The sequence below is a fragment of the Neoarius graeffei genome, chromosome 25 (assembly GCF_027579695.1).
Source record: "Neoarius graeffei isolate fNeoGra1 chromosome 25, fNeoGra1.pri, whole genome shotgun sequence".
NCBI lineage: Eukaryota > Metazoa > Chordata > Actinopteri > Siluriformes > Ariidae > Neoarius > Neoarius graeffei.
This window is the reverse complement of record NC_083593.1, coordinates 28,472,037-28,497,993: the sequence shown is the minus strand read 5'-3', so window position 1 is coordinate 28,497,993 and position 25,957 is coordinate 28,472,037. Positions and strand designations below refer to the sequence as shown.

The window sequence follows — 25,957 nt, the reverse complement described above, 5'->3', positions numbered from 1 at the left end:
ATTTTATTCATGAGGAAATCATTTAAACATTTGAATCTCATAAATTCAAAGCATTCTTTTTTTTTCAGTATCGTGACTGGTTATCATATGATCTTGGGCTCTCTTGAAGCCCCTTTCCCTCACCACTGAGCACCTTTTCACGCACCCTGTGCGGCTGGGAAAGATAACGATGAGGAAAAGGGTAACCCGAAACCCCCTCCCCGGGGAACACACAGCCCTCTTTTGTCAGGGCTGCTTTTAAAGCTCCTGGAGGGGAAACCTGAGAGGGGGACAGATCTGAGACACGGGTCTGTGAAGGACATGGGTTTATGCCCTGTTTCCCATGGCAGGACTCCCCTGCACAACAGAAAAAAGGTTTAGATCATAAAAAGAAGGGGTTGGGGTCACTGGGATGGCATTATGGGTGTGTTCTCTTTGGCTATATGGAGTCTTTTCTGTGGTGCTGATCAAAGCTCAGGTCAGACACAGAGTCTGCAGCACAAATACTATACAGCTTTGTTTAGAAAATCAAGCCCAAGAACACAAACTCATTTGAGTTGTAGCAAAGTTTGTGCTTGACAATATTTTAAATGTTTTGCTAATGATATACAGTATACAGGTACAGTACTGTGCAAAAGTATAGGCACATGTAAAGGAATGCTGTAGACCAAAAATGGCTTAAAAATAATGAAATGAAATGTTTCAACATTAAAAAAAATACTATAAACAGCAGTAAGCCATAATAAATGAAACAGTCAATATTTGGTGTGAGACGACCCTTTGCTTTAAAAAAAAATAGTAGTCTCAGGTACAATGAGTGCAGTTATATAAGGAAATGAGCTGTAGGTTTTACTGAGCATCTTGCAGAACCAGCCACAGTTCTTCTGGACACTTTGACTGTCACTTGCTTCTTAATTTTGCAGTAAAACCCAATAATGCCTTCATTATGTTTTCTTTTTGAATCTGAAAAGTTCTCTCTTATGGTATGCTGGTCAGATACAAGCTTTTTTTTTTTTTCCCTGTAACATTTCGTTTTGTGCTGGAAACAGGATTGTACATGAAATTCCATCTCAGAACTTTTTAAACATTCAATGCAAACATTGGTTTTGTGCTATGTCTGATTGGAATAAAAAATAAAAGTAGTAAATGGTGACTTATCTAAAAAAAAAAAGGCTAAGGGCAAGTTAACATGCTTTGATTCCATCTGAGAATGAAAATGCACTTAGGATCCATTCGAGACTCAAACTGTCTAGAAATCTGATCCAATTCCGTTTCACTCTGAGTAAGAAAAGAAAGAGCACGTAATGTTTATGTATTGTGCCTAATTACTGACAATTAGTGTTAGAAATTAAGGGCTGAAGGGGCAATTAAAGTTTTACTGATTGAGAGCTTTGCTTCCTCAGTGCTATTCAAAACAGAGTACGGTTGCTACAGGGTTGCGTTTAAAATGATTACCTCAGATCTCAACATTCAAGTTGCCTTAAAATGCACATCCTCAGTCCCAAAGCATCTCACCTCACTCCTTTTCCGGCTGTTCCCATGCCCTCTGGATCCTGTTGAGCCTCGTGATGAAGAGCTTCCAGTTGTGGAGCAGTTGCTGGACATTTGGCCATGAGACAGAATGTTGTGCTTGTTGAAAGCGACCAAGTCATCATCTGTGGAGTGATATATTTAGCAGTCAGATGCTACCTATGAGCTTTGGGAAATTATGGAGAAGGGGTTTAATTATGAACTCTAATGAGTCCAACTATATCTCACTGTGAACATCTGTGCCTCTGTACTGCATAAGCCGACATGTGTAATGAATCTATAATGCACAGAGACGGTGTCGATACAGCATACTTCAGTATGGTATGAAGCTGCAAGCAGTCTTCTCACCATCTTTGCGTCTTTGAGCTGAGTTCTTGCACGTGTTTTGATCTCTCCTCTCCATGGGGGACAGTGAGCCCCTGTCTCTCTCTAAAGATGTGTGTCCACACTCCAGGTCTCCTGCTGAGAGTTGGACAGGCTCGTCCTTGGGAGGGGGTTCTGGAGGAGGAGGCAGATCTGCAGAGATAAAATTTCATGGTTAAACACATACATGTACATTCTTTTCAGTTGAAATAACCTGATTTGGATTTTGTATACTAAAAAAAGTAAGTGTTAAAAATAATTTGCCAATACACCATGTTTCTCTCAAATTTCTCTAATGAGTTTCAGGATTATTCATTGCTTATATGCGCGCACACACAAACACACACACACAGTAGTACTCCCAAGAAAGTGAAGGCATTGTGTGTGGCTATTTCTATAACTATTGCTTAAACTGCCAATAATTGAGTTTCCTATATATCAAAAGTGGGTGGCAGGGTGGTGTAGTGGTTAGCGCACTGTTGCCTCACAGCAAAAAGGTTCTGGATTTGAACCTCATGGGTGACTGGGGCCTTTCTGTGTGGAGTTTGCATGTTCTCCTCATGCTACATGGGCTTCCTCCCACAGTTCAAAGACATGTGGATTAGGCCAACTGCCTGCTCTAAACTTCCCATAGATGCACCATGAATGTGAAAGTTCTTTGTCTCTGTGTAATCCCTGCGATAGATTGGGGATCTGCCCAGGGTGAACCCCACCTCTCACCCAATATCAGCTGGGATTGGCTCCAGCTTCCCCCACAACCCTGACAAATAAGTGGTATGGATATATCAAAATCTTTAAAAGAATGGCTGACATCCAGCCCTGCGATGACCTGGGGACTTGTCCAGGGTGTACCCCACCTCTCACCCATAGTCAGCTGGAGTAGGCTCCAGCTTGTCTGCGACCCTGTACAGGATAAGTGGCTACAGATAATGGATGGATGATATCCATTGCAAGTGGATGTACAATTGACGAACATTAACATTTACACACTTGCACCCACATTCACATCCGGTGTTTGCAGGTGCAGGAGAGGCAGAGCCACCAAATGTTAAACTTCACTCTTGTATTCGCAATGGCATACATTAAAAAAAAAATTTGTTTTAAACATTGTTCATTGATGCATACAGTATATGCATACATATGTATACACACCTACATGCCCTCACGTCCTTGGTTTTAACATGTTCAATTTCAAAAATACACATCAATAGAATGATAAAAAAAAACAAATAAAGTAACACAAAAAAGAAGTATGTACACTTTGGCAGTGATCTTTTACATCATCATTATTCCTTTGTAAAAATAAAATCAGAGTCATATTTCCCAAACCATTTTTCCCCCAACGTAAAACAAATTGCTCTAATTTATAGTTTACAAATGCTGTTATTCTCTCTATTTTGTAAATTTTCCATCATTATAACCATCCGTGCATTCAGAGTTGGGCTCACCTGTGTCAACCATTTCTTACTGAGTGTCTTTTTACCAGCCACCAACAGTATATTCATTAAATACTTGTCTCTCTTCGTCCATTCCTACAGTATGTATCCAAAATATATAATCTTACTGTCTGGTGGAATGGCGCATTTAAAATATCTTGTAGGGCACTGTGAATCCCTTTCCAATACTGTTTGATAATAGGACAGTCCCAGAGAATATGGGTAATGGTTTGCATTTTGATTCTCACAAATTCTCCAGCAAAATCTATCATAGTGCGATTTCTGACATGGTGTAATGAAATATCAAGCTTTTCCACCCAAAGTCCTTTAATTTCTGTGAACTAGCACATTTTCATTGAAATCGTCATATTGCTGTCCATTCTTCCTCACATATACTCCCCTTTCCTTCCTTTTCCCATTTTGATTTAACATATGAAGTTGAATGAGATTTGATATTCAACAAACCCCTATATAAACTTGAAATATTTCTCCCACCAGTATTAGTTATATGTCTTTCTAAACAAATCTATCAAGCATGTACTAGGCTCAGTCATATTCTTCCTTTTGATGTTTATGCAATGTCGTAACTGCAGGTACCGATAAAAGTCTTGTTTTTCCAATAAGTACTTCTCTTTGAGTGTTTCAACACTGAGCAGTGTTCCTTCTTTCATAATTTTGCATAGGGCTGTTATTCCTTTAGAGGTCCAATTTTTAAATCTGGTATCTAATTTATTTGGCATAAAGTCCAAGTCATAGGCACTCCATTTAAGAACCGCAATATCCCTGTCCAATTTGTATTATTTTATCATGGTTTTCCATGTATTAAGAGTACATTCCATCCATGGATTATTAATAATATTTAGGTACCTCTGTATGTTTGTATAGGCTAAGATTGCTTGTATGGGAAGGGGAGACTTCAAAATTTTGGCACAAAGGAGTGAGCCATGACCCATTTTGTTTGGTGCATGCTCCTTTTATACCCAATCATGACAACAATTAACTTGCTTATTGTGGAATCTTCCAAAATGGTGTTACTTGAATATCCTATAAACTTCTCAGTCTTAGCCCATGTTTACATTAGACCGTATCAGCGGATCATCAGATTAACGTTTTTAAAACGATTAGTGTGCACACAGCAACACCAATACACGATTTGCGTGCACACAGCAACACCAATACACGGATACGCTCGGCTCCGCAGGCATCCTGCGCTCCAAATCACTCCGCCCTGAACAGCGAGTGCCCTCTGGAGGGTGCGCACTCCGGCCTTGCGCAGCTCACAGAGCACGCGAGTGAAGTGCACAAGCTGTGATTCGGGACTGAGCCGCTGTGTGTGTGATCCCAGCGCATATCACTTACCACTTGCAAGTGGAAGGATGGCAAGCCTAAAGACAATCATAACTACACAATGGGCAGTACTTGCATCAGTATTTGCAGTATTTTCATACTTTTATACTCTTTAATGAAAGGTGATATAAGGCGGAAGTCCGCGCCGTTTTTCAGCAGTCGCGTCACATGACCAACGCCAGCGAATCAGGAAGGTGGATGTCACAGTGACATTGTCCAATGACGACGCCAGCTAGAGCTCAGCACAGCGTATCCGCGTATCTCAATGTTTACACAGCACCGGAGCTGACACGATCTGGATTGAATACGTGGACCCTGGCGGATTCCCGTTTCCAGGCGGTTTAATGTAAACGGACAGTGCATCCGCGAAGAAAACGAGACAGATACGGTCTAATGTAAACTTGGACTTATTTTGCCTCTGTCGCAACATTTTTTGAGTGTGTTGCAGGCATCAAATTCTAACTTCGTTTATATTTATAAAATACAATTAAGTTGGTTAGTAAAACTACTGAAAATCTTTTCTTTGTAATTTTGTCAGTTAAATAAAGGTTTACACAAATTAACAAATCACATATTTTTGTTTTTATTGCATTTTGGAAAATATCCCAACTTTTTCTGGAAATGGGGTTGTATTTTCTCTTCAATAGTTTTCCATCGGGTATTATATGATTGGTCACACCAGCATATCATTACTCTCATCTGTGCTACAAAATAGTAATCTCTAAGAGAGGTCCTTTGTCTTTGGCCAATTGTAAAGCTTTGAAATACAATCTAGCTCTCTCTTCTTGCCATATACACCTTGATAACATTTTGTCCCATTGATTAAACTGAGGGGCGGCACGGTGGTGTAGTGGTTAGCGCTGTTGCCTCACAGCAAGAAGGTCCTGGGTTCGAGCCCCGTGGCCGGCGAGGGCCTTTCTGTGCGGAGTTTGCATGTTCTCCCCGTGTCCGCGTGGGTTTCCGCCGGGTGCTCCGGTTTCCCCCACAGTCCAAAGACATGCAGGTTAGGTTAACTGGTGACTCTAAATTGACCGTAGGTGTGAATGTGAGTATGAATGGTTGTCTGTGTCTATGTGTCAGCCCTGTGATGACCTGGCGACTTGTCCAGGGTGTACCCCGCCTTTCGCCCATAGTCAGCTGGGATAGGCTCCAGCTTGCCTGCGACCCTGTAGAAGGATAAAGCGGCTAGAGATAATGAGATGAGATGATTAAACTGATTTTGGTTAATATCTATGGGTACAGTCTGAAATAAGTACAACATTCTAGTCAAAACAGACATTCATGGGGTGTCGTGGATTAGGTGCCATACCATAAATCTGGGGACCCGGGTTTGATTCCAACCTGAAGTCATTTCCCGATCTCTCCTGCTCATTTCCTGTCTCTACACTGTCCTATCCAATAAAGGTGGAAAAAGCCCCCCCAAAAAACCACTCATTTTAACAGACTCAATTTTTGAATTTAGGCTAAAGAAAGGGATTAGATTCCATGTCACTATGACTTCTTATTTATTTATTTATTTATTTATTTATTTAAATATAGTGGTATATAATTGCATTCAAACAATCTTGTAAGATCTTTTGGTATGTGGAACCCAGAAACTTCAAATCTTTTGTCTGCTATGCCACAGGGCACCTGCTTATAATTTCTTCAGGCTGGCTGTAATTGTATGAAAGTAATTGGATTTTGCTCATGTTAATCTTGTTAAGCTGACCATATTGTTTAAAGCATCAATTTAGTTTAGGAGTATGTTGGTTACCTTAGATGAATCAAAATGTCATTGGCATAACAGGCCAATTTGTGCTCCATCCCTTTAATAATAATTTCTCTGATATCTTCATTTTGTCTAATGGACTGAGCTAACGGTTCTAGATATAATGCAAACTCCATACATTTTAAATTATTTTGAAATAATTAATTACCTCTTTTGATCTGCTATAGAGTGCTTCGAGGTCAGCGCGCACCCGGCGGCGGCCATATTGGAAGTCAAAGCGCGCTGTGTCAGTGCATTGTTGTTGTCCAGTGAAGCAAAAAGGGGTGACAATGCTGAATACGTGCGTCATTGTTGGCTGTAGTAACCGAGGGGAAAAGGGTGGCAAAAGCTTCCACAGACTCCCCAAAGTCGTGACTAACCAGGGAATTGCAGCACAGGAGAAAAGCGAGCGGAGGAGACGACAGTGGCTGGCTGCCATTAACCGATCAAATTTAGGAAAACTGGACTGTATCCGGATTTATTCTGATCACTTTGTGACAGGTAGGTTAATATTGTCTTGAATTTCATAGTTACTAAAATAGTTACTAAAATCTCATCTCATCATCTCTAGCCGCTTTATCCTTCTACAGGGTCGCAGGCAAGCTGGAGCCTATCCCAGCTGACTATGGGCGAAAGGCGGGGTACACCCTGGACAAGTCGCCAGGTCATCACAGGGCTGACACATAGACACAGACAACCATTCATACTCACATTCACACCTACGGTCAATTTAGAGTCACCAGTTAACCTAACCTGCATGTCTTTGGACTGTGGGGGAAACCGGAGCACCCGGCGGAAACCCACGCGGACACGGGGAGAACATGCAAACTCCGCACAGAAAGGCCCTCGCCGGCCACGGGGCTCGAACCCAGGACCTTCTTGCTGTGAGGCAACAGCGCTAACCACTACACCACCGTGCCGCCCCAGTTACTAAAACAGTTATTTTAATTTCATAGTTACCGGTAGCATCCAGTATGCCGGCTGTTGTGTGACCGTCGTTCTTTCCCTCAGTCTCATGGCCGCTTCAACATAAAACAGGGAAGCAACATGGGAGCAACATTCCCCAAGTCCAGCAATGCAGTTGCAATGTGCACACAAAATAGCATGCAGGGCCGGTTCTGCCCTAATCTGGACCCGGGTGCAACATCGCACAAACCCCCCCCCCCAAAAAAAACACACACACACACACACACCAGTCTAAATCAGGACAACCATCACATAACTATAAACATTTTACATCAACTATTTTAACTAAATGGGCTATAATAAATGAGCCTGCAGCCACGGCGGGCTGCCTTAAAAAGTAACCATTTGTCCTACCTTAAAACTCGTTTTGCATTTTCTGCCTCCTTTTTTTGTATTTTCGACCCTGCGTTTTTCTTTCCTTTTCTGAAAACCCGATTTGTGTCCAGACATTTTGTTCTGCTACCAACGAACTAACTCGTCAGGTCTCGTCTCTCGAGCCCGCGATGATTCCCGTGGGAGGGGCAACAATTGATACATTTTTACAAACAGCCAATAAACAGCCAATAGGGAGGCTGCAGCATTCAGGCACTCCTTTGCTCAGAGACACTCAGTAATGCACTCATTCAGGAACAGAGAGAACTCTTTATTTTGTCTTATTTTTTGGGGCCCCTCTCCACACCAGTCCCGGGTGCAAATGCTACCGTTGCTACCCCTCCAGAACCGGCCCTGATAGCATGTCTCTTGTCAACTATTATCCAGGGGTGTAAACTAGGCTGGGATAGTCTCTGCGAGTGTAACACTTTCCCTCTGATCACTTTTGTCTCTCCGTCTTCAGCAGTCAACACCGACACATCGCGGACCCAACTGGACACAAATCTATCGTATGCTTCCATGCTCTTGTAGTTCTGGAAATCCTTTAGTTCACAAAATGGACTTGGGTGAAACACTAGATAGTTCACAAGATCGATGTATGTCACATGCGGCAACAAGCTGGGGTCAGCTTTCCATTCCTTCTCACTAACAGTGTATGGATCTACATTCCCAATGAAATGTACCTTCTCAGCATAACGCTCCCGTGCCTGCTTATCCAAACTTTCACAGTAGTGCTCCATCACTTCAGATGTCTAAATTCTTTAAAAAAATCCAAGCTTTTAAGCCCTCTAACGCAGAAACGAATCGCTAAATGTGTACTCTATGATGTGTACTCTATGAACGCTCTGGAGCGAGTGACTTCCAAGATGGCCGCGCATGCGCAGTGTTATTATTTTTAGCATCATCTCGGAGCCCTCCATTGGACAGGCTTGACTTATGTAAGCCAAAGTTCCACTGATTTGCTCACCATTCTAGATGCAGAATTGTGCGGCAGAATTATTATTGCGGGCGGTGTAGTGATTAGCACTGTCGCCTCACAGCAAGAAGGTCCGGGTTCGAGCCCCGTGGCCGACGAGGGCCTTTCTGTGCGGAGTTTGCATGTTCTCCCCCTGTCCGCGTGGGTTAATGAGTGCCCCATTAACACTCTATGAATATTTCAGTGGAGGAGCAGCAGGCAAGACAGTTAATGAGGACTACTAAGACCTTTGTTTTATAGCAAATAATTGAAATCAAATCTAATAAAAGTTCTTCAAACAAAGACAAAACCCAAGTGCAGACAGTATACAGAACCATTTTTAGCATATGTATGTCTCAGCTTTGAAAACAAAGATTTATGAAGGGGGACGTCCACGTTGGCTGCAGGCGCTCTGATGGCTGACGAGGCCTATCCGAGATAGACAGACTCTGCCACAGTGGCTGCACTTGAGGGTCTGGGTAGGGTCCTGAGGTACCTACCTAAGGTAGTTCTGTACGGCGAGCTGTCCTCCGTCCAACGCAACAGAGGGGCCCCTAAAAAGCAGTACAAGGACCTACTAAAGTATACAGAACCATTTTTAGCATATGTATGTCTCGGCTCCTGAGCAGTGGACGACGGGTTTTTTCGTCTGCTCCTTTTTTCTTCCAAGTCAGCCCTACGGGTGTCTTCAAAAGACTTGACTGCTGAGTTGATAGACCTATGCCAGCTGTTCCTGTCAGAGGCCAGGGCTGACCAGTGGGAGTGGCTGATGTTGCAGGCGTTTAGGGAGGACTTTAGTAGGTCCTTGTACTGCTTTTTAGGGGACCCTCTGTTGCGTTGGCCGGAGGACAGCTCACCGTACAGAACTACCTTAGGTAGGCAGTAGTCTTCCATCCTGGAGATGTGTCCTGCCCAGAGAAGTCGTAATTTGAGTAGCATGGCTTCGATGCTGGGGAGCTCCACCTGCTGGAGGACCTCAACGTTGGTCACGGTCACTCCAGTGGATCTTGAGGATGGAACGGAGGCAGCATTGGTGGAAACGCTCAAGCAGTTGCAGGTGTCACTTGTAGATGACCCGTGAGTCAGATCCATACAACAGCACGGTCAGCACAACAGCTCTGTACCTTGGTACAATGTGTCAAGATTTTACAGCTCCACACCCTCTTGTGAAGTCTGCCGAAGGCGCTGTTGGCTTTTGCTAACCTGTTGTCAATCTCTTTGTCGATCTTGGCGTCATCGGTGATGGTCCAGCCTAGGTAGGTAAACTGCTGCATGGATTTGAGTTCAAACTAGTTGCTGGTGATGTGGGGAGGGTGGAAAGGCTGGTTTGGTGCAGGGTGATGAAGAACTTCAGTCTTCTTTAGGCTGATTTCCAGGCCAAAGAGTTGGGCAGCCTCAGCGAAGCAAGTCATGATGTGTTGCATGTCTGGCTCTGTGTGAGCAACAAGAGCAGCGTCATCGGCAAGCAAGAGTTCACGAATGAGTTGCTCCATCATCTTGGTGCGTGCTTGCAGGCGCCTTAGGTTGAACAAGCTGCCGTCAGTGCGATAGCGAATGTATATGCCATCCTCTTCGCCCAAAGGTTCCATGGCCTGATGCAGCATCATGCTGAAGAAAATGGAAAACAGCGTTGGTGCGGGAACACAGCCCTGTTTGACGCCATTCAGGATGGGAAAGGGCTCGGAGAGCTCACTGTTGTTCCTCACTTGTCCCATCTGTCCCTCGTGGAGCTGCATTATCATCAAGAATTTTGGGGGCCAGCCTAGATGTTCCATGATCTGCCAGAGTCTCTGCCTGCTCACGGTGTCGAAGGCTTTGGTCAGGTCCACAAAGGTCATGTACAGGCCCTTGTTCTGCTCACAACACTTTTCCTGGAGCTGCCTGAGGACGAACACCAGGTCAGTCATGCCCCTGTTTGCTCTGAAGCCACACTCAGTGCGTTTACATGCACATAGAGAAAATCGAATTTCTGCCGTTGCTCGACTGAAATCGAAGTTCTAAATGCCATGGAAACACCTTAGCTAGGCTGAAATTGAACCGAACTTGATTTCTCGTAATCGAGCTACACGACCTAGATTATGCGATTTTAGCCGAGCTACTTAGTGCATGTATATCCTGTCGAGCTACGTAGTTGAGCTACTTACTTCAGCACTGCCCCTTCCGGAAGTGAGGAGTGACGAGACCACAAGCGGGAAACACAACAGCCTCGGTCGGCATGACAACGAATCATGACAACGGCATGAATCTTTTCTTTTTGTGGCATTGTTTGCACTGTTAAAATTTAGCTCACTTACTGTATCACCAAATACATCTGTACAGCTGTTGCATAGCTGTGAATTGTGTACATAAAGAAGTCATTGTATTTGTGTGTGTATATATATATATATATATATATATATATATATATATATATATATCTCCAACATCTGAAGAATGTCAATAAAAATAAAACAATTGAACTTTTTGTGTGTTTATTAAGACATAAGTTAAATTGTAAGCAAAAAAAAAAAAAAAAATTTTTTTGTAAGCAAAAAATGGACTTTAGAAAAATATACAATTGTGCAAAATAAGTTGTCTTACAAAACAGTGGTCTGCGCAGGACAGTTTGTAGCCATACAGTCTGTTAGAGCAAGCCAAACAGCTTGAGCATGGAACTTGTGAACACGGAACTGCCAGTGTTGCCAGATTGGGTGGTTTTAAGTGCTGATAACTTTGTTTATACTCTTGAATATCTCTTCTTCATGACGACAACCGGAAGTGTACCAACACGATGGGGCGTGTAGCGCCACCTGTGGCTCGGGTGCACAATGTACCTCACACAATAGCTCGATTTCCTTGTGTGCATGTACGATTGGATTTCTCTGGCACCCCTGCTGGGACCCTTAGCTCGATTACCGACAGTAGCTCGATTTGGATGTGCATGTAAACACACTGACTGACTTTCTGGTAGATTTTCTTTGGTGATGGATGAGACCAATCTGTTGAGAAGGATCCTTGCTAGGATTTTGCCTGTGATGGAGAGTAAGGTGATCCCCCTGTAGTTTGAACAGTCAGACTTTTCACCTTTGTTCTTGAACAACGTAATGATGATTGCATCACGAAGGTCACAAGTGCAGACAGTATACAGAATCATTTTTAGCATAAGATATATTGGAAATAGTGGGAGAGGAAAAGAAAGATTATAATGTCTGTACATCAGAAAGGCATGTGCAATATGGTGACCTTCTTTCCAATACAAAGGCTGAGAAAAGGAAGAAAAAATACGTCTACTTCTAGCTGTACTGTATTGATGTCAAACATGGGAAGCACACTTGCTTTATTAAATACAATTGAACCTATAGTAGCCTATAGTATCAGTGAAATGGGACAGTCTTAATGTTCCTGGAGGCCATGTCATTAATAATGTCATTGTACCACATCAAAATCTCCAGTCATGAGCTGTTTCTGTCTATCAACACAAACAGAGCAGGACCAATATGAAATGTGAACTGCACCTTATACAGACAGGACACATAATGAAACATACACAGTTATAAAATGCTGAGCTGCTTGTACCTCCTTGTATGATGTCTCTGCGGTACTGGCTGCTCTTTGAGCTTTTCTTCTTTACCCGAGCCTTCTGGCCAGGAGGAGTTTGGACCTGCTCTCCTGCAGAGGTTCTTGCTCGCCCTAATAAGGAAAAAAAAGAACATACTGCATCTGATGTGGCTGCTGTAAGGCTCTCTGGCAAAACCCTTTGTGAATTTCTGTATGTATGTAATAAGTGTAGACTGTGAGCCGAGAATTTGCACCATTATTTCATTATTATTTCAGTGCTGACAATTGTAGCACATGATAGAAAATTAATCATTTGAAATGGCTCTGGTCAAGATTTCTTGTCATACATAAACTATATGAATTTTTAATGCATGCTTACACAAACACACCAAACAAACCCCACATACACACCTGGTGCATTGACACTATCTACACTCTGCGTTGCTCCTTGGCTTAAATCCCGCCTGTGTACTGCACGATGCGGTGTGCCACTCTCTGAGCTCTCCTGATTGGCTGACAGGTTTGGGTTAGACTGCGTGAGGGGAGGGCTTGGTGCCCGTGGGATGGGCACTGGTCCACATGGCAACCGTCTGTCAACATCAAATGAAGTAGAATGTGGACAGGTCCATTACACATCAACAAATGATTGGCTGAATAGACAGTTGTTAAATCTTTACATGAAATGTCTTCACGAACTTTAATCAGGGAAGACATGCAACATGAGCGTTGGGGGGAAAAAATGTATTCTGCATCAGGAAATAATGGGTACAATACACAGAAACTGGGAGTGGGATCAATTATTCAGAAGATACATTTCTCTGAGGCAGAAACACAGGAGTAAGTGGTGAGACACCTCCAGAGAGAAAGAAAACAAATGAAATATAGTGTCATAGCAGGAAGGTAAAAGGCAGGAAGCTAATTCCCTGAAGGACGATGTGTATGATATACAGAGACAGTAAGGTGAGGGGAATGTCATCTACTTCACACATACAATATCACAATACAGGATGATGTATGTGACATACAGTTACAGTGAGGCAAAAACATCTACCTCTCACACACACTCATTTGTCAGGACTATGTCTCTCGAAACACACACATGGGAGGTACATGTATATGATACATACAGAAGGTGTGTTAGATCCTTTGTACACACTAGTTCTTGGTGTGAGAAATCTTAATCTAAATGAGAATATATATGAACAATCTAAAGAAAAGTAAATTTCCAGTCATTATAATAAGTGCTACATGAAATTTCCTGTTCACATGATGGCATATTTTGGCCCTTTTCATTTTCCACTCTTCATGCTTTGGTAATTTTTGCAATTCTTGTTAACTTTTCATGTAACTACTTCCATCTGTTTGTCATTTTAGCTTTATCTACTGTACATAGCTTCTTTTTCTGTTGCTTCTCAAAAAGACTACAATAAATCTAAGATGTGTTTCCAAATGTCTAGTTCATGTTTTTAGTTCCTAGAACATAATATGCAGTATTTTGGTTTTGAAGCTGGAAGAAAAAAGCCATCAGAGTTTCTAGGGAAGAATTGCATTGCCTTCTACTGGATTATTATAGAGGTTTTCTCCTCTCAACCATTCACACCTATGGACAATTTAGGCCCTGTCCACACGGCAACGGATTCAGGTGAATCTGATAAAATTGTTTATCGTTTTGGCCTGGCATCCACATGGCACCGGCGTTTTGGGTGCCCCAAAACAAAATCTTTTGAGAACGGGTTCCAGAGTGGAAAAATCTGGCAACGGCGCCGTTGCGAAGTCGTCTGGATGAGTAGAACGGATTTGTTTACGATGACGTCACAACCACATGACTGTCAGTGCTTCACGCCGGGTAGAAGTGTAATGAACTCGATGCGAGTTGTCAACAAATCCTATAACTTGGTTCATGAAATGCGCTTACAAAATATTTTCACTGCTTTCCAAAAACAAAAACAATCCCGCCAGCAAAAATAGGGGAAAAAAAAAGGAGCGATCTCACCTCTTCAGATGTTGGTTTAAGTCCGACAATACATTCCTCAAAAAGGGTCTAGAAGAACAAAGTAATCCATCAACGTGTAGCATTCAATTTATTCCGGACCATGAAAGAATTCTGGAGAATATCAGAATGTTGGCGTACCGGCTTCCATCTACCCCCATTCATTCCTCTTTCCGCGTCTTTCGTTTTACGCTACTGATTAATAATCAAAACTTTATGTGGCTGATGCTACAGAAGAAGGGGTTTATGCGCATGCGTCTACTTCTATTGTTCTGGTGTCTCCGATGGGACCGTCTTACAGCGCACGTAGAGGTGTGGCATGTGTATTGCATCGTTTTCAGAAAGTGTTGCGTTGCCATATGTACCTGATATTTTACTGATCTGTTGCCCACGTGGACGCGATATTTAAAAAAAAAAATCTCGTTGCCGTTGTTGTGTGGATGTAGCCTTAGAGTAGCCAGTTAACCTAACTGCATGTCTTTGGGCTGTGGGAGAAACCAGAAACCACCATGCCACCCTGCTTTGAAGCTAGCCTGTCTATTTGGGTACTATTTAAATGGACTAAGGTTGTTTGTCTTGCCTAACTTGAATAGACAAGCAATCCTTTTAAAAAAAAAGTCTATTTAAACTGAAAATACAGTGTATCTAAAAGGGATGCAACTGAATACAAATATTTGGAATGATGAAATGAACAGATAACATGTTCTGAAAAGATAGAAATACAGAGGTGAACAGGAGGTACATCATTTTTTGTTTGCTTGTTTACAGGATCTAATCTCATTTTTATTTTCATGCTGGTGTGAGCAAGGTCAGATATGAATATGCAGTGCTGCACAATGCATTTATAGCATCCTTTGTAACTGCCAGATCAAGTTGCCAGTGGTTTTAATTAGACTGCTAGTTTGTTTATATTTTGGGAAATAAAACCTTCTGCATCCATTATAAAATATGGCAGACATGTCCAAATCAAATAATAACTGCATGAGCCGAATGAAACAAACAAAAAAAAAGTGGCATGCACATCTTTACTTGAGACCAATTATGAATTTGAGTGATGTAGCTGAGGTTGAAGAACTTTCAGAGGCAGAATTCACAAACCACGCTGACAGTGTTGGCATTTCTACCTCAGAGCCCCCCCCCAAAAAAAAGGATATTGACTACTTTCACATACCCATAATGCTTTGTGACTTGGGGGGGGGGGGGGGGGGGGGGGGTGTTACCAGGCTCTATATTTGTTTACTAAGTCAGATAACCTCAGTCCAGTGTTGTAGTTGAGTCACTAAACCTCGAGTCCGAGTCCAGTCTTGAGTCCCCAGTGTTCAAGTCTGAGTCAAGTCCAAGTCATGAAAGAAAATTTTGAGTTGAGTCTGAGTCGAGTCCATTATTAATCCTAGTCGAGTCTGAGAACAAGACTTCAACCAGACCATTTGACAGTGGCTGTTGCTGCCTTTATGTGAAACCATCTCTGCTACTGTCTTGGACTAATTTTACTGCTTGATTACCCCATTTTAGTTAATAGGCTACAGATAAAAAGCTTGTTCATTGCTCAGCAAGCCCCGCTATCAACAGGGCAAATAACATGAGAGAGGGTTAACACTAGCTAGTTCATCAGTCAGCAAGCCCTGCTATCAACAGAGCAATGAACACAGCATATAATTTACTTCTCTGGGTAGAGTCTTGCCAAATGATGATTGAAGTTCGAGGTTGTCCTTGTCATCACCTTTACCTCTTTTCCACCAAATCAGTTCCAGGGCTGGTTCGGGGCCGGTGCTGGTGCTGGTTCACAACTTGTTCAACTTGCGAGCCAGCTGAGAACCAGTTTGCTTTTCCATAGCTTGCAGTGCTAAGCGGAGCCACGTCATTACGTCGCTGTATACATCATTACGTCGCTGTATATGTCAGTTACGGCGCTACGTTTACATAAACCTTGGCGCGAATATCAAAGCAAAATCAAACACGGAAGAAGCAGCAGCAACAACAACAACAACAAGAATAAAAATGGATGACTTCGCGTTTGTACAGCTGCTGCTTCTCGTCGCTTAAAAATGGCGATCTTTCGTGGTCTTGTTATTGTTGTTGGTCTTAACAACTCCGCCCCCCGCTGACGTAAGCGGTTCTTTCCTCTGGCCCAGCAGAGAGTTGGTGCTAGCCTGGAACCGGTTTTTCTGGCCCCAGAGCCAGTTCTTTGTCAGTGGAAACAGAAAACCCGGTTCCAAACTAAGCACTGGCCCCGAACCAGCCCTGGAACTGCTTTGGTGGAAAAGGGGCACTTGACAGTTCTTCTACATATGGAACACACAGCAGTGCATTTTTTCCCACTGCATGAGAAGTCTATATAAGCAAAGCGGACAATCCTAGGGGCATTCTCTCCAGGCATTTTAGCCCCATTAACATTAATTTGTTCCTGAACATGACGTATGAACAGGTGAATGTGCATTCTTTTTGTCAGGAAATGTGAAGTACTCTGTTGCCCCTTTCCCTTAAGACCAACAACAATAAGACCACGAAAGATCGCCATTTTTAAGCGACGAGAAGCAGCAGCTGTACAAACGTGAAGTCATCCATTATTATTATTATTATTATTGTTGCTGCTGCTGCTTCTTCTGCGTTGTTTTTGCTTCGATATTCGCGCCAAGGTTTATGCAAACGTAGCGACGTAACTGACGTATACAGCAACGTAACTGACGTATACAGCGACATAATGACGTGTCTTCCCTTAGCACCGCGAGCTATGGAAAAGCAAACTGGTTCTCAGCTGGCTCGCAAGTTGAACGAGTTGTGAACCAGCACCAGCACTGGCTCCGAACCAGCCCTGGAACTGATTTGGTGGAAAAGGGGTATGTCAGAGATGGTTGGGAGACAGATGTAAGCGCAGAAGGTGTGTTTATTAATCCAAGAAGACCGGTAAACAATGCAGAATGGCAGGCAAAATTGTAAAATGGTGAAACAGGCAATAGGTTGAGTGAGGCACAAACAGGCTACTGTAGACAAGGCAGAATCAAAGAGGAGAAACAGGAAAACAAACAAGGCAGGAAATAAGGTTTGTAATGTGTCAGCAACATGACTCAATACTTCACAAAGTAATTGTGTTTTCACAGTCTTGATATAGGCGTGCTGTCTTGCCCCTTAATCCTGCGCAGGTGTGAGTCGTTCACAGTGCGCACGCGCTCTCCAGAGTGCATCCGAGAGTCTATCTGATGCATGCACCAAGGCGTACAGATGTGACACTCTTACACGAAATTAGTAAAAAAAAAAATTAATGTAGATATAAATATCTTATGTCAAATTATTACGGCATGTTAAAAAAATAAAAGAAAGAAAGAATCTGAGTCCTTGTCTCCAATTTACGAGTCCTAATGCAGTTAACGGATGAGTCCAAGTCATCAGTGCTCAAATCTAAGTCAAGTCACAAGTCCTTAAAGTGCTAGTCTTATGAAAATGGCATCACCCCTGGAAATTACACAGTGGTGCTTGAAAGTTTGTGAACCCTTTAGAATTTTCTATATTTCGGCATAAATATGACCTAAAACATCAGATTTTCACACAGGTCCTAAAAGTAGATAAAGAGAACCCAGTTAAACAAATTAGACAAAAATATTATAATTTGTCATTTATTTATTGAGAAAAATGATCCAATATTACATATCTGTGAGTGGCAAAATAATGTGAACCTCGAAGATTAGCAGTTAATTTGAAGGTGAAATTAGAGTCAGGTGTTTGTCATCCCATTGACAGAAATCAGGTGTTAGTGAGCACCCTGTTTTATTTAAAGAACAGGGATCTATCAAAGTCTGATCTTCACAACACGTTTGTGGAAGTGTATCATGGCACGAACAAAGGAGATTTCTGAGGACCTCAGAAAAAGCGTTGTTGATGCTCATCAGGCTGGAAAAGGTTACAAAACCATCTCTAAAGAGTTTGGACTCCACCAATCCACAGTCAGACAGATTGTGTACAAATGGAGGAAATTCAAGATCATTGTTACCCTCCCTAGGAGTGGTCAACGAACAAAGATCACTCCAAGAGCAAGGCGTGTAATAGTTGGCGCGGTCACAAAGGACCCCAGGGTAACTTCTAAGCAACTGAAGCCCTCTCTCACATTGGCTAATGTTAATATTCATGAGTCCACCATCAGGAGAACACTGAACAACAATGGTGTGCATTGTAGGGTTGCAAGGAGAAAGCCACTGCTCTCCAAAAAGTACATTGCTGCTCATCTGCAGTTTGCTGAAGATCACATGGACAAGCCAGAAGGCTATTAGATAAATGTTTTGTGGATGGATGAGACCAAAATAGAACTTTTTGGTTTAAATAAGAAGCATTATGTTTGGAGAAAGGAAAACACTGCATTCCAGCATAAGAACCTTACCCCATCTGTGAAACATGGTGGTGGTAGTATCATGGTTTGGGCCTATTTTGCTGCATCTGGGCCAGAACGGTTTGCCATCATTGATGGAACAATGAATTCTGAATTATACCAGCAAATTCTTTTTTTAAGATTTTTTTGGGGCTTTTTTCATCTTTATTATTGGATAGGACAGTGCAGAGACAGGAAATGAGCGGGAGAGAGATCAGGAAATGACCTCGGGCCGGGATCGAACCCGGGTCCCCAGATTTATGGTATGGCGCCTTATCCACCTGAGCCACGACGCCCCCATACCAACAAATTCTAAAGGAAAATGTCAGGACATCTGTCCATGAACTGAATCTCAAGAGAAGGTGGGTCATGCAGCAAGACAACGACTCTAAGCACACAAGTCATTCTACCAAAGAATGGTTAAAGAAGAATAAAGTTAATGTTTTGGAATGGCCAAGTCAAAGTCCTGACCTTAATCCAATCGCAATGTTGTGGAAGGACCTAAAGCGAGCAGTTCATTAGATTAGATTAGATTCACTTTATTCATCCCACATCGGGGAAATTCACGTGTTACAGTAGCAAGAAAATGTCAAACAGATAAAAAATAAAACTGAAATAAAAATTAGACAAACAAAGGATTAAATACAGAGGGCCATTTGCATTGTCTACCGTGAAAAAGTTCACCAAAACCCTTCATGGAGAACAATCAAGGACCGTGACGTCACCCGGTATGGCGCAGCCAGGGCCCCACCCTGGAGCCAGGCCCGGGGTTGGGGCTCGTATGTGAGCGCTTGGTGGCCAGGCCTTTGCCCACGGGGCCCGGCCGGGCTCAGCCCGAAGCGGTGACGTGGGCCCAAACTCCTGTGGGTTCACCACCCACAGAGGTAGCTGTAGGGGGCTGGTGCAATGTGGATTGGGCAGCAGTCGAAGGCAGGGGCCTCGACGACCTGATCCCTGAACACAGCGGCTAGCTGTTGGGACATGGAATGTCACTTCGCTGGGGGGGGGGGAAAGAGCCTGAGCTTGTGCAGGAGGTTGAGAGGTACCGGCTAGAGATAGTCGGGCTCACTTCCACACACAGCTTGGGCTCCGGAACCCAGCTCCTCGAGAGGGGCTGGACTCTCCACTTCTCTGGAGTTGCCCACGGTGAATGGCAGCGGGCTGGTGTGGGCTTGCTTATAGCTCCCCAGCTCAGCCACCATGTGTTGAAGTTTACCCCAGTGAACGAGAGGGTCGCCTCTCTGTGCCTTAGGATCGGGGAGAGGGCTCTTGCTGTTTGTGCCTATGGGCCGAATAGCAGTATAGAGTATCCGGCCTTCTTGGAGTTCCTGAGAGAGGTACTGAGAGGTGCTCAGACTGGGGACTCCATTGTTCTACTGGGGGACTTTAACGCTCACATGGGCGATGACAGTGACACCTGGAGGAGCGTGATTGGGAGGAACGGCCTCCCCGATCTGAACCCGAGTGGTGTTTTGTTATTGGACTTCTGTGCTAGTCACAGTTTGTCCATAATGAACACCATGTTTGAGCATAGGGGTGTCCATAAGTGCACGTGGCACCAGGACACCTTAGGTTGGAGGTCAATGATCGACTTTATCATTTCATCGGCTCTCCGGCCCTATGTCTTGGACACTTGGGTGAAGAGAGGGGCTGAGCTGTCAACTGATCACCACCTGGTGGTGAGCTGGATCCGCTGGCAGAGGAGGAAGCCGGACAGACCTGGCAGGCCCAAACGTATGGTGAGGGTCTGCTGGGAACATCTGGCCGAGCACTCTGTCGGGGAGGTCTTTAACTCCCACCTCCGGGAGAGCTTCTCCCAGCTTCCGAGGGAGGCGGGGGACATTGAGTCTGAGTGGACCATGTTTTCTGCCTCCATTGTCGATGCTGCTGTTCGGAGCTGTGGCCGCAAGGTCTCCGGTGCCTGTCGTGGCAGCAATCCCCAAACCCGGTGGTGGACACCGGAAGTAAGGGATGCCATCAAGCTGAAAGAGTCCTATCGGGCCATGTTGGCCTCTGGGACTCCTGAGGCAGCTGATGGGTATCGGCAAGCCAACCGTGCCGCAGCTTGGGCAGTTGCGGAGGCAAAAACTCAGAACTGGGAGGAGTTCGGTGAGGCCATGGAGAAGGACTATCGGTCGGCCTCGAAGAAATTCTGGCAAACCGTCCGGCGCCTCAGGAGGGGGAAGCAGTACTCTGCCAACACTGTTTACAGTGCAGGTGGGGAGCTATTGACCTCGACTGGGGACATTGTCGGGCGGTGGAAGGAATACTTTGAGGATCTCCTCAATCCCACTGTCTTGTCTTCCATTGAGGAAGCGGAGGCTGATGACTCAGACGTGGACTCGTCCATTACCCAAGCCGAAGTCACTGAGGTGGTTAGCAAGCTCCTCGGTGGCAAGGCACAGGGGGTGGATGAGATCCGCCCTGAGTATCTCAAGTCTCTGGATGTTGTGGGGCTGTCTTGGCTGACACACCTCTGCAACATTGCGTGGCAGTTGGGGACAGTGCTTCTGGAGTGGCAGACTGGGGTGGTGGTCCCTCTTTCTTAAAAAGGGGACCGGAGAGTGTGCTCCAATTATAGGGGAAATCACACATCTCAGCCTCCCAGGGAAGGTTTACTCCAGGGTACTGGAGAGAAGAATTCGGCCAATAGTCGAACCTTGGATCCAGGAGGAACAATGCGGTTTTCGTCCTGGTCGTGGAACACTGGACCAGCTCTATACCCTTCATAGGGTGCTCAAGGGTTCATGGGAGTTTGCCCAACCAGTCCACATGTGCTTTGTGGATCTGGAGAAGGCATTCGACCGTGCCCCTCGTGGTATTCTGTGGGGGGTGCTTCGGGAGTATGGGGTTCGGGGCTCTTTGCTAAGGGCTGTCTGATCCCTGTATGAACGGAGCAGGAGTCTGGTTCGCATTGCTGGCAGTAAGTCAGACCTGTTCCTAGTGCATGTTGGACTCTGGCAGGGCTGCCCTTTGTCATCGGTTCTGTTCATAATCTTTATGGACATAATTTCTAGGCACAGCCAGGGGCCAGAAGGAATCCTGTTTGGGAACCACAGGATTTCATCTCTGCTTTTCGCAGATGATGTTGTCCTGTTGGCTTCTTCAAACCAGGACCTTCAGCATGCACTGGGGCGGTTTGCAGTCGAGTGTGAAGCGGCTGGGATGAGAATCAGCACCTCCAAGTCCGAGGCCATGGTTCTCGACCGGAAAAGGATGGCTTGCCCTCTCCAGGTTGGTGGAGAAGTCCTGCCTCAAGTGGAGGAGTTTAACGATCTTGGGATCTTGTTCACAAGTGAGGGAAGGATAGAGCGTGAGATCGACAGGCGGATTGGTGCAGCCTCTGCAGTGATGCGGTCTCTTTACCGGTCCGTTGTGGTGAAGGAGCTGAGCCAAAAGGTGAAGCTCTCGATTTACCGGTCAATCTACATTCCAACTCTCACCTATGGTCATGAGCTTTGAGTAATGACCGAAAGAACAAAGATCATGGATACAAGCGGCCGAAATGAGTTTCCTTCGCAGGGTGGCTGGGCACTCCCTTAGAGATAGGGTAAGAAGCACAGTCACTTGGGAGGAGCTCAGAGTAGAGCCACTGCTCCTCCACATCAAGAGGAATCAGCTGAGGTGGCTCGGGCATCTCTTTTGGATGCCTCCTGGACGCCTCCCTGGGGAGGTGTTCCAGACATGTCTCCCCAGGAGGAGGCCCCGGGGAAGACCCAGGACACGCTGGAGGGACTATGTCTCTCGGCTGGCCTGGGAATGCCTCGGTGTTCTTCCCGAGGAGCTGGCCGAGGTGTCTGGGGAAAGGGAAGTTTGGGCTTCCATGCTCAGACTGCTGCCTCTACGACCCGGCCCCGGATAAGCAGAAGACGATGAGACCATGAAAAAGTATTGAAAAATTGCCTTATTGAGAGGCTCGGAAAAATTGCACATTACAGATAGACTCTGTATATATACACGCAAATAATATATATATATATATATATATATATATATATATATATATATATATATATATATATATATATGCATAAAAATAGTTTAGGGCCTATATTATTGCACATAACAACTGCATTGAGAGATGGCAGAGGTAGTAGTGGTGAAGTAGTGCAAATTAAACGAAAAACAGGTTATTGGTGCTACGCTACAAGTTGTGGATGTTATACAGTCTGACAGCAGTAGGTATGAATGACCTGCGGTACCTCTCCTTCTTACACCGTGGGTGTAGCAGTCTACTACTAAAAGAGCTGCTTAAAGCCCCCACAGCCTCATGTAGGGGGTGAGAGGGGTTATCCATGATTGAGGTCAGCTTGGCTAACATCCTTCTCTCACCCACCTCCTCAATGGAGTCCAGAGGACAGTCCAAGACTGAGCCAGCCCTTCTGACCAGTTTATTAAGTTTCTTCCTGTCCCTCTCTGAACTTCCACAGCCCCAGCAGACCACAGCGTAGAAAATCGCTGATGCTACCACAGAGTCATAAAAAGTCCTAAGCAGTGTCCTGCACACACCAAAAGACCTCAGTCTTCTCAAGAGGTGGAGACGACTTTGGCCCTTCTTGTACAGGACATCTGTGTTGTTAGTCCAGTCCAGTTTGTTATTGTGGTGAACACCCAGGTATTTGTACTCCTCCATGATCTCAGTGAACCCTGGATGTTCACTGGTGCAATTTGAAGAACCGTCCTTCTGAAATCGATCACCACCTCCTTGGTCTTGCTGGCGTTGTGCAGGTGGTTCAGTTCGCACCAGGCGACAAAGTTGGTGATGACCTCTCTGTACTCCAGATCGTCCCCCTCTGACACATGTCCAACGATGGCTGTATCATCTGAGAACTTCTGGAGGTGGCAGCTGTCCATGTTGCAGCTGAAGTCAGATGTGTAAAGTGTCAAGAGGAAAGGAGAGAGCACTGTACCCTGTGGAGCCCCTGTGCTGCAGACTACATCAGACACACAGTTGCGGAGCCTCACATACTGCGGTCTGTTAATGAGGTAGTCGATGATCCATGCAGCCAGGTGGCAGTCGACACCAGCTCCCTCCAGCTTCCCCCTAAGCAGTGATAGCTGGATCGTGTTGAAAGCACTGGAGAAGTCAAAGAACACGATTCTCACAGTGCCCTCCAGGTACAAAAGTGACCGGTGTAGCAGGAAAATGACAGCATCATCCACACCAATCCCTGGTCGATATGCAAACTGCAGGGGGTCCATCTCGCTGTTCACCAGGTGTCGGAGGTGGGAGAGAACAATCCTCTCCATGATCTTCATTAGGTGAGACGTTAAAGCTACTGGCCAAAAGTGGTTGAGCTCCCTGGGGTGTGCAGTCTTGGAAACTGGAACCACACATGATGTTTTCCACAGAAGTGGAACTTTCTCCAGACTGAGGCTCAGGTTGAAAAATGTACAGAAGAATCCCACAGAGCTGATCTGCACAGTCTTTAAGCAGTCTGGAGTTGATACCATCAGGGCCAGCAGCTTTCCTTGTCTTGATCCTCCTCAGCTCCTTCAACACCTGATCAGCTGTTATGGAGAGGCAAGGGGTGTAGCCGAGGTGTGAGTCCTGTAGAGTGAGGTTGGGGGTGGAGTGTGTGGATTGGTCTGGCAGGGATCGGAGGGGGGTGACGTGGTGTGAGGAGGGAGCTGTTGGTGTCAGAGGTATTATGGGGGGTGGGTGGAGTGATATTACAGACCGGTCAGGACTATGATGAGTGGGGGGGGGGGGGGGTGGCACAGTCAAATCTGTTGAAAAAGAGATTCAACTCATTTGCCCAGTTTTGGCCCCCAGATACAGGGCCGCTCCCACTGTCCTGTGTGTGGCCAGAGATGGTTTTCAGGCCTCTCCATACCTCTCCCGTGTTGCTCCCCTTGAGGTGCTCCTCCAACTTCCTCCTGTAGCTGTCCTTGCCTCTCCTTATCCCCCTCTTCAGCTCCCTCTGCACTCTCATCATCTCCTCCTTGTTGCCAGATTTAAAAACCCTCTTCTCATTTAATAGGGCTTTTAGTTCAGAGGTCACCCAGGGATTATTGTTGGGAAAACACCATACCTTCCTGACTGGCACAGTGTTTAACACAGAAATTAATGTAATCTGTGATGCAGGTTGTCAGGCTATCAATGTCATCCCCGTGAGGTTCACACAACACATCCCAGTCCGTGGTGTCAAAGCAATCCCTCAGTGCCATACTGGTCTCCTCAGACCAGCTCCTTACATACCTCATGGTGAATAAACAACCACCCACCAAAGGTATGTACGTAGGGGACAAGTGAACCAGATTGTGGTCAGAACAGCCCAGCGGGGGGAGGGGTGATGCACTATATGTGTCCTTGGTGTTCACATACATTAAATCCAAAGTTCTCTTGTCTCTGGTGTGGCATTTTACATACTGAGTGAAGGTTGGGAGAGTGGAGGACAGAGAAGCATGATTGAAATCACCGGAGATTAGTAGCAGGGACTGGGGGTGCAATGTCTGAAGCTTTGACACTGTAGTGTGTAAGAGCTCACAGGCTGCAGCAGCATCGGCTGCTGGGGGGGGTGTACACAGTTATTGCGATAACGTGCGAAAATTCCCTCGGGAGGTAATATGGCCGAATGCTAACCGCTAGCAGTTCAATGTTTTTACTGCAATACTGCTCCTTTACCCTGATGTGCCCCAGGTTACACCATCTGTCATTCACAAACATCGCTATACCCCCTCCTTTCCTCTTACCGCTTTCCTTGGCTTTCCTGTCCGCTCTCACGAGTTGAAATCCGTCCAGAGTGACGTGTGAGTCAGGTGAGAGTTCATTCAGCCAAGTCTCTGTGAAGCACATGAGGCTACACTCCAGGTACTCCCTCTGCAGCCTGGTTAGTGCCGTTAGCTCATCCATCTTATTAGGGAGAGATCTTGCGTTTCCCATGATGACAGACAGTATACATGGTTTATACCGTCTTTTCTTCTCCCGGCACTTCATTCCTAGCCTGGGCCCGCCCATCCTAAGTGTGACGCAACACGGGGGCCTGTTGCGAACTTAGTCTGGCAAGGCAAGCTATCTCCAGCTCTTCCAAGCTCCCGAAAAATCGGGAGCCAATCAACTTTGAGCATCTCCAACGGCCCTGGGTAGAGGCGTGTTCAAGGCAGTGACGTAGTAGAACTGTGACCGGAAGCCATAGATTGTTTACACAATCTATGCCGGAAGCGCTTCATTCACTAGAAACATTACGAACATGGAGCAGCGGCAAGCCTTTGACACAGCAGTAGATGCTGTATTGAAAGCATTCAACGGGAAGTTCTCATTGAAAACGGAGCAAAGAGCAGCCCTGGAGGTGTTTATCTTCTTCCTGTTACTCAAGCAGTTTCCGTCGCGTCACATACGTCAGAGGAAAGAGTGATGTGATTGGTTTAAACT

The 25,957-nt window shown here is 45.1% G+C and overlaps 1 protein-coding gene across 1 annotated transcript in view; it reads right to left on the bottom strand.

Annotated features, from left to right (window-relative positions):
• The window catches only part of robo3 (roundabout, axon guidance receptor, homolog 3 (Drosophila)), a 295,525-nt gene that overhangs the window by 1,670 nt on the left and 267,898 nt on the right, over positions 1–25,957 (bottom strand). The window contains exons 24-27 of the mRNA XM_060908923.1: positions 12,647–12,825; positions 12,254–12,367; positions 1,858–2,025; positions 1,495–1,634 (exon numbers count right to left, since the gene is read on the bottom strand). Coding sequence (XP_060764906.1) covers positions 1,495–1,634; positions 1,858–2,025; positions 12,254–12,367; positions 12,647–12,825 — 601 coding nt within the window. The remainder of the gene's footprint in view (positions 1–1,494; positions 1,635–1,857; positions 2,026–12,253; positions 12,368–12,646; positions 12,826–25,957) is intronic.